The sequence below is a fragment of the Galeopterus variegatus genome, unplaced genomic scaffold, assembly GCF_000696425.1.
Source record: "Galeopterus variegatus unplaced genomic scaffold, G_variegatus-3.0.2 Scaffold1290, whole genome shotgun sequence".
Taxonomy (NCBI): domain Eukaryota; kingdom Metazoa; phylum Chordata; class Mammalia; order Dermoptera; family Cynocephalidae; genus Galeopterus; species Galeopterus variegatus.
In genome coordinates, this window is record NW_007727401.1 from 332,107 (window position 1) to 341,271 (window position 9,165).

Sequence of the window (9,165 nt, forward strand, 5' to 3'; positions counted from 1 at the left end):
GGTTAAATTTATGTAAGGCAAAAATTCCCAGTAAGTGTAGACTGGGATTTTGCTCACAGTATGGATAAAATAAGTAACTTTTCTAACTGAATAGCCGATAAACTTTAGTATTCTGGCTTTGTACATATTTCACCAGTTCAAAGGCTGTCTTTTACTTAATTTCAGACTCTTAGCTCTAACAGTGATTGTTTAAATTAACAAAAATTTCAACCTTCCTTAATTGTCAATTATTGTCTTTATCAACATTCTATTTTTATATCATTATTATTTTATAAATCAAAAGGCTTACCGTCTATGAATTCCCTGAAGCTAAACAGTCATAGCAGACATGCTTAATTTCAATCTATTCTAGTGTCCCTAAGGGCAGGCAATTAGGCTACGGGCCATGAAGACCACCACAGGTTCCATTACCCTGAATTGCTCCTTAAGCCCTAAGTAAAGCGAATTCTATGACATACCTAGAGATTACAAAAGTTCAGTTACTCAATCACTTTAAAGTACTTACACAGCTTTTGTTTAACCACAGAACCAAAATTTTAGATCTTGAAGAGACTGAAACTACTCTGATTTTGGATACAGATATGTTTAAAGGCATGAAAATTTTCATGAAAGAGTGTCCAAAATAAATATACTAGACTACAATATACCTTAACTTTTCTAAATACTGGTTTCTTACAAAGCAGAATTTCTTCAATGCCTAAAATATTAAGGTGAAAGTAAATAAATGACTCCTTCATTTCTGGTGCTAATATCCATTCTGAATCATATTTCAGTGAACCTTGAGTACCAATCTCAGAAAGCACAGCTAAATTTCTGAAAGACACAGAAATCTAAAAAGATTATCCTGAATACATTTCTGCTCTTTTCTTACTATGTAGATTTCCAACCACTGTAAATCTCACTTTGATTTCTACTCTCCTACTAGAGTGAAGATTAGTAAAATTTTAAACTATGGATCAATTTTTAAAAATTATTTTAATTTCAGGTTATCCCTTGAATATTTGGAAACAAATTACTAGAGCTTAGAATCCTTGCCTTGTATATCAAATAAACATTAACATAGTGAATTAAATGAAATTAAATCAAAGAAAGTATAAGAAAAGCCTTAGTGTAGTGCATGGCCCGTTAGGAGACTCTGAATACATACACTTATTCCTAATTCTGAATTCTGAAGTAAATTGCATGCCTCTTTTTTAAACAGAAGGAGGCTGAGGAAAATGAGAGATCTTAACTAATGATGATGAAAAAACAAAACACTGGCAAATATAAAATCTGATTTTATTTGTCAAAGCACTTGTTTACTTTAAAACACATCTAATTTTTATTACAGCAATAAAAGATTCAAACTGAAAATTTAGCTTAAAGCCTAAGTGATTTTGTTAAGCAGCACTCACTTATAATTTATAATGAGCAATTTATTAGTAGGATTGTCCTCTTGTTACTGTTCAACTTAATGGTTTACTTAATTGATGCCTGCTATCCCCATTAGAAATAATGAAATTATTCAGAATGTTCTGTTTATTCTCTCCTTTAAAAGTTTATTACTTTTATTTAAACAATACCACCACCACTCCTCTATGCCCCTCATGGCATCACAATATATGATAGTAGTACAGCAGATAAGAACTTTCTTTTGAAAAGCAATTTGGCTTCAACAAAGTGTATATATCCAAGGGAAAAACAAAAAAGAAGGAAAATATTACATGAAAGAAAGGTGTTGACTGGAACACTATGTATGTATATTATTAAGTATTTTCAACTTAAAAATATTGAGTAAGAGTTACAAATATAGATAAGTTTACCACTGTCTAGTAGAACTGAATATGTGCATAGTCTACAACCTAGCAATTCCACTTCTAGATACATACCCTAGAGAAATATCGAATGTGTACATCTTGGTAAAACTTATGGTTGTGTGAAAGATGTAGTTGGAGTGGTAAGGAAGGATGAAGAACCATGTCTACTTTATACATTCTAATTTTCTTAGAGAAAAATATATATATTCAGATTATGTTGTTGAAGTTTATAATTCTGATGTCACTGAATGCAATTTTATAAAAAGCACTGAATTGAAACCTTCCACCTATCCAGCAATATTGCTTCTCTACCCCAAGCAAAATCCCTTTTCAAAAAATTTTAATCACAAAGTAAACCAATATGAACTAAATTCAACACAGATGAAATCTTTAATTGGGCAGCAGAGAAAAATATGCATTCTTATTTCATTAACCAATGCTCCTGCAAACACATAAAGAGATTTACCGATCATATTAACTAAGCAGAACTCAAAATACTTTTCCCCAAAATATATTTTCACCTATCCTTAGTCCTTTCTTATCAAAGACTACTTTAGGGCCAGCCCGGTGGCGCACTTGGTAGAGTGCGGCGCTTGGGAATGTGGCAGTGCTCCCGCCGAGGGTTCGGATCCCATATAGAGACCGGTCCGCTCACTGGTTGAGCGCGGCGCGGGCGCAACACTGAGGGTTGCGATCCCGTTGCCGGTCACGAAAAAAGACAAAAAGGAAAAAAAAAAAAAGACTACTTTAGATCTTAATCTAAAGTAAAACAATTTCTATACATACTATTATGAATTCAACTGGTATAACAAATTGTTTCTTCCCTCCTCTCAGAACTTAGCCATAGAGTCATCATATGTTCCCCTTTCTGCACTAGTAGTGAAAACAGAAGTAAAACACAGAACTTAAAAAACCCCAATTATGCAATATGCAATTAATTCCAATGTGCTCAGGGACATCAAAAAATTTGAATGCAAATAATGTTAAAAATATTTTTGAGATTTATCTCCTTTACTAATTTTTACACACTGACAAAATACTCAGAAAACACAGCATGATTAATGTAAAGAACAATGAATTTTTATTCAACAATTCACAACAATGGGGATTACAAGAATTAATATTTCCTTCAAAGTATTTGGCTCAAATTAAAAGTCCAAAATGTCTTGTTTCATAATCACTTACTATCTATGAAGAACCTCAGTAATATCTGTAACTCAGACTCTGAAATTAGTTCATACTAAATTAAAAAGTAGAATTAGAAAATTCAGTTCTAAATTCACTTCTGCCCCTTACGCCAAGAGATCTTGGCCAAATTATAAATTGCAGAACATAATATCCAAGTTTCCTCATCTGTAAAATGGAAGGATACTATTTCATCTGCTCTGGTTATTCAACAAGGCTGATATAAAGAAGAAATCAAATAACCTATGCAAAAATTCTCTGAAAAATATAAAACAAAAAGCAGACGGAAGGTGTTATTAGTAGTAAACAAATATCCTAAGAAGCAGTTTACTGAAGATGAATTACTGCATTTCTAGCAGAAAAAAATAATTTGATCAATTCTTCTGTAAGGTTAAGTTTTTTTTAAAAAGTTATGCATTTAAAATGTTTTAATTATGAAAGAATAAAAAGCTGAATAATTAGAAGAAAATATACTGACAGAATCTGAGTAAGACAAGGAAATTTGTCCAAAGTAGAAGGAAAATACATTACTGTGAAATAATTTGTGAAAGGCAGTATCAACTCTTTAGGTAGAATAATATCATGGTAAGGAATTAAAATACAGTAATGTGTCAAATGTGGTTAATAGTTATTCTCAGACTTACCTCTGCCCATTTAAGAATACAGGTCATACAGAAGACATGATTACAGCTTTCTGGAAAACCAACTTCCTTCTCTAATAGGCAATTAAGACATATTGGACATCTGTCAGCTTCATTATACAAAAGACCAGTGGTAGCAGCATTATCTCCATTTTCTTCACCTATAAAGTAAAACAGCCATGTGTGCTTTTAAGTTCTCCAAATCAAATGACTTATGTTTCTTGAAGTATGATGGACTAGACACTCGACTAGACACTAGGCCCTTCTACTACAAAGCAATTAGATCTTAGATAAATTGTAACAAACATACTCCTTGAGCCCAATACTCCAATGTTTACTTTCTTATATTTTTAAGTGAGGGAATAAAAGGAACTTTTCATTAATTTAATTTTACAATAAGTAACATTCATGATTCAAAAATTTAAAGGTTAAAAAAAGGCTATACTGACAAGACTCCCATTCAAATGTATCCCCATCCATCCAGTTCCAACTAATTCAATAAGTAACAACTGTTTAGTTTCTTCCGTGTTCTTCCAAAGATATTTATAATGCACAGAAAAACAAATCTTCATACATAATCTTCCATATTTCCTTCTTCACCCAAATGCTAGATCACTATACACACTAGTCTGCTTTTGTTTTTTAACCTATTGATGAACATTCACTTGTTTTCAACCTTCAGCTATAACAAACAATGCTGCAATAAAAAATTTTATTTTATATTTTAAAAATATATCTACAGGGTAAACTCTTAATACTGGAAGTACTAGATCATCATGCATGTACATTTAAAATGCGAATAGATACTACCAGATTACCTTCCTTAAGATCCATACTAATTTAAACTGCCACCAGCAATGTAACCAACTCATATAAAAGTATGTATTGCTGGCTCATAAGAAAATAAAAGAAACTCTAAGATTCAACATAATAATAAAACAAAAATAAAGAAATGGTCAGCTAAAATGTGAACAGTAAACAGCAAACAAATAGAAAGCTGGGATTGTCCTGGGCACAAATGTCCACACTAATATTCTCATCACTCCTGGTACAGGAACTGATCCTGAAGAGACTCCAGTATTAAATATAGACTCTCAAATGGTGCTAAAGTGGTTCCAACACAGGCCCAGAAAGAAGCAAATACAAATCCTCTAGAGGAAAATCCCTATATTAGTCCCTCAGGATTCCATAGATTAAATTTATCAAATATGAGCTGATAATCAAACATTACCAGACCTAAGAAAATAAGCCACCTGAGTAAGAATCAGCAGGAATAAATTTAGAAACCCACTGACTTCAAGTACCAGAATTTTCAAACACCTCATAGAATGATTAAACACCAGATTAGACCCAAAAGAAAAGAATACTTGTGAACTGGAATACAAATTTGAGGAAATTACCTAGAATCTAGGAGACACAAAAGATGTAATCTCTGAAAAAAAGGCTAAGAAATGAGATCAGAGCAAGGTCTGATATACTAATGTGGAAGAAAATAAAGGAGAGGCACTGAAGAGGTAATGGCTGGGAAAGAATTAAAAACACAAACAAAAGAAAAAGAAAATGAAGCATGCTAAACAGTAGAAATGAAAGTAATCCATGCCTAGAAACAATGGAGCAAAACTGTACATCATCAAAGATGAAATCAAGATCTTAAAAGCAGAAAATTGGAGAGGACAGACCATCAACAATGACAACTATATTGAGAAGAGATTTCTAGACAGCAAGAAAAAAAGAAAAAGAAAATGGTTAAATATCTTCAAAGTGTTAAGAGGAAAAAACCCCCAAAAACATAGCAATCCAGAATTACATACCCAGAAAAACTAACTTTGAATAGTTTTGACGAGGATAAAATATATACTTAGAGTTTACCAGCAATAGACACTCACTAAAGAAACTTAAGATTTTTTTTTTCAGGAAGAAGAAAAGGAATAAAGAGGAAAGAAACCCAAGCAAATACTGTCTATATAAATTATGATCTAATCTGTGGTGTTCGAAAAAAAAAGAACCAAAATAATGGATAACTACAACCTATAAATCAAGAGTAGAAAGAGCAGAGTTAAAGTGTTCTAGGTTCTTCTGTTGACATTGAAGATTGAATTAACTTTAGAAACAGAGGAAAATATCAATGTCAGTTATTTTTTTTTTAAGTCAACACTAAAAACAGAAACAGTAATTCCTAAACCAGTAGAGAGCAAAAGTTTGGAAGAAAATGAAAAGTAAACAATTGGATAAACCAAAAACCTTGATCAATTGAAAATAAGACATATGAGGAGGGAAAAAAAAGTGTACACTTCTTATTAGGCAGCTTATTTCAGAATTTAACAACAAAAATAAGTAAAAACAAAAAACTCCTTGTGCGTTTTGAAGTATATACAAATGAACAATTTGGAAACACTAAGTTTTGCTTTCAATACATGAGCTTTACAAAAATGAAAAGTTACCTTCCATATCTTCATACTCCTGATCTTCCACATTTAGAGTATATAGAGTTTTCTTCTTCATTTCTCCTTGGAAAAGGGTTTCCTATAGAACGAATTATAATAGAGAATTTTATGTTTGCTTTCTCCCAACAGTATCAGTTAAAAAACAACTCTGAGCTGTAATAAATTATTTTACACAAAAGAACAAAGTACAAGCCGAGCCAAGCCAACCAGTTTGTGGATAATCCAGTACTCTTTCATACAGTTAACTTTTGAACAATGCAGGGGTTAGTGGCGCCAACCACCACACACTGGACATTCTGCTTTAACTTTTGATCCTCGCCTACTGCTGACCTTACCAATGACATAAACAGTCAGTTAACACAGTTTCTGTATGTCCTATGCATTATGTACTGTATTCTTACAATAAAGAAAATGTTATTAAGAAAGTTAAGACAGAGAAAATACATTTAAAAAACATTTAAATACATTGAATAACATCTGCATATAAATATATCAGCACAGTTCCAACCTGTGTTATTCAAGGGCCAACTGTATTCCTTGCCATCAAAAAGCGTACAGTCTTACTGAATGGAAAAGCCTTATATAGCTATTAAGCAACAAACACTAAATGATAAAGTTGGTGGCACAGACATAAATACAATTGAAGGTTAGGGAAAAGAGATCAATTTGGAATGAAGTTTTCAGGAAAGGTGATAGGTAATGTGTGTTGAGGAACTTAAGGCATTCAAGATGCAATATAGTATGGAGGAATAAAATAGCATTTAGCTAAGCCAGTCTAACAAAAGTACAAGAAGAGTGAGTGCGTAGACGGGTGGGTGGGTGGAGGTGGAAGAGTATGTGTGGGGGCATGTAAGCTAGGAATTTCATCTCAAAGATCAGTGAGGGGTAATAAAAGAAGCAGACCAATGCAAATCAAGTAGGGCCAGATTACAGATGGATTTCCGGTGATTGAGAACTTTATAGACCCCTCTGATGAAGACATAGAAGATAAAAGTGCTGTGATTTTTTTTTCCCCCAAAGACTGATATGCCAGCATAAGTATAAAATGGATTATAATGGTGAGATTGGAAGCAGAGAGATTTGCATAGCCGGAGTAACTGGCTATGAAGCAAGTTAGAAAAGCAAGAAATTAAGGAGCAGAAGAAGAATTTCTGAGATTTGTTGAGCAAATACAGAGAAGAAATGAAAGAATACTTTGGCCTAAAGAAGTAGACAAATGAGGCAAAAATAAGAAACGCAGGAAAGGAAGTTAATTTGATAGTCAAAGAGAAGAAATTTATGAGGCAAAATTATTTTTTTAAATCAACTCTTAATATTTCTTCTTGAATCATGCAAGACACGTGATTACAATGAACTGTCCAAACACATTTTAGAATATCTAGGCACAAGAAATCCCAGATTTCATCAGTTGTGATTTTGCCATATGTATCTGACATAATTTTTCAATTATTTTCTTAAATAATTTACACTTGGTAGCTTCTACATTAAAGGTATGAGTTCTACATTAAAGGTATGAGTTATTCCATTAGGGAATAAAAACTCCCTATTTAGTTAAATAAGGACAAATGCAGAGTTCCACACTTTCAAAAACCAACTCCAAAAGCAATAGATAAGAAACAGTAGCGCACATGATTTACAGGTTGTAGTGGATTAAAAGCCCCAAATGAGTCAGCATTAGTTACTAAAAATTTTTAAAAATTCAATCAATATGCCTTAACAGAAGTAGAATGTCAAAACAAGAGGAAAACTTCACACTCAGCCTATATTTGCAACATTTGTTTTAGTTCTGGTGTTAACTCTTTAGGGACAAACAACATAATGATAAATGTCCAGAAAAGATGACTAAAATGTTGACAGACCTGGAAACATATCACATGCAGAAAGTAAAATAGTAAGAACGATTTAGTCTGGAAGAACAGAAAGCTTAAGGAGAATGTGGGCAGTTATCAAATGGGATAGACTGTTCTGAAAGGAGGTAGAATAATGAAAGTATTTACACAAATACCCAATGACCTTTTGTGGGATTTTTTTTTTTTAACTCAAGGATTTATTGAATGCTACAGGAATAACTAATAGGCAATTCTCGAGTAGAGCGTTGAACCAGACAGACAGAAGTCCCTGCCTTTACATTCTAGTGGGGGAGACAAAATACATAAAATAGGTAAGTAAAATATCTAATGTTAGATGTTGAGAAGTACTATGGAAAAAAATTTAAAACAATATGGTTAAAAAGGAGTGAGAAAATGGGAAAGCTATAATTTCATAGAGTGGTTAGGGGCAGCCTCTCTTTGCTAAAGTGACATTTAAACTGGCAATCAGAAAGAAGAAAGGAAAAGTAACACGGATATCCAGTGCTTCTAGACTAAGCATCCAAGCAGAGAGATCAGCAAATATTAAAATCTTAAGGCGGAGGAGCATGTCTGATATGTCCAAGGAACAACAAAGAGGTGAACGTGGTTACAAAAGAGAAAAGAGAGGGAAAGCAGTAGATGACGACAGAGAAATAATAGAAGATAAAATCATGCAGCACCTTCTAGGCTGGTAAACAGACTGGTTTCTTCTCTTAGTGAGATGGGCCACTAGGGGCTTTTGAGCAGAGGAAGAGGCAAGGGAAAAAGTAGAAGCCAGCAAAAGGACTACTGTAATAATCCAGGGGGGGGATGACAGTGGCTTGTAAAAGAGGAAAGGTGATGAAAAATGCTCACGTGTTTAAAAATACAGCCATCAGGATTTGCTGGTAGACTAAATGTGGAGTATTTGTTAGACAGCAAGAGTCAGAGTAATTCCAAAGTATTCTGACCTGAATATTTGACCTAATGGAGTTGCTTAGACAGATAATTACTACAAAAAAAGTTCAGATAGTCATAGGTTACTCTCCTTGCTATTCATGCAGAAAGGCAGCATCAATATCACCTAGGAACTTGTTACAAATGCAGGATATCTGAGGCACCACTCCATACCTAGTGAATCAGAATCTGCATTTTATGAAGATCTGTACATAATTGTTTATTTAAATTTGTTTGTTTGTTTTGTTTTACATGTTAAGATGCTGTTGTGGAACTGTTGGGGGGAGGGGAAAAAGGGAGGGAGATAGGGTGG

The 9,165-nt window shown here is 33.2% G+C and overlaps 1 protein-coding gene across 2 annotated transcripts in view; it reads right to left on the reverse strand.

Annotated features, from left to right (window-relative positions):
- The window catches only part of SCAF11 (SR-related CTD-associated factor 11), a 77,934-nt gene that overhangs the window by 39,541 nt on the left and 29,228 nt on the right, over nucleotides 1-9,165 (reverse strand). For both annotated transcript variants that reach the window (XM_008576115.1, XM_008576114.1), the window contains exons 2-3: nucleotides 6,064-6,145; nucleotides 3,626-3,783 (exon numbers count right to left, since the gene is read on the reverse strand). In XM_008576115.1, the coding sequence (XP_008574337.1) occupies nucleotides 3,626-3,783; nucleotides 6,064-6,124 (219 nt within the window). In that variant the 5' untranslated portion in view covers nucleotides 6,125-6,145. The remainder of the gene's footprint in view (nucleotides 1-3,625; nucleotides 3,784-6,063; nucleotides 6,146-9,165) is intronic.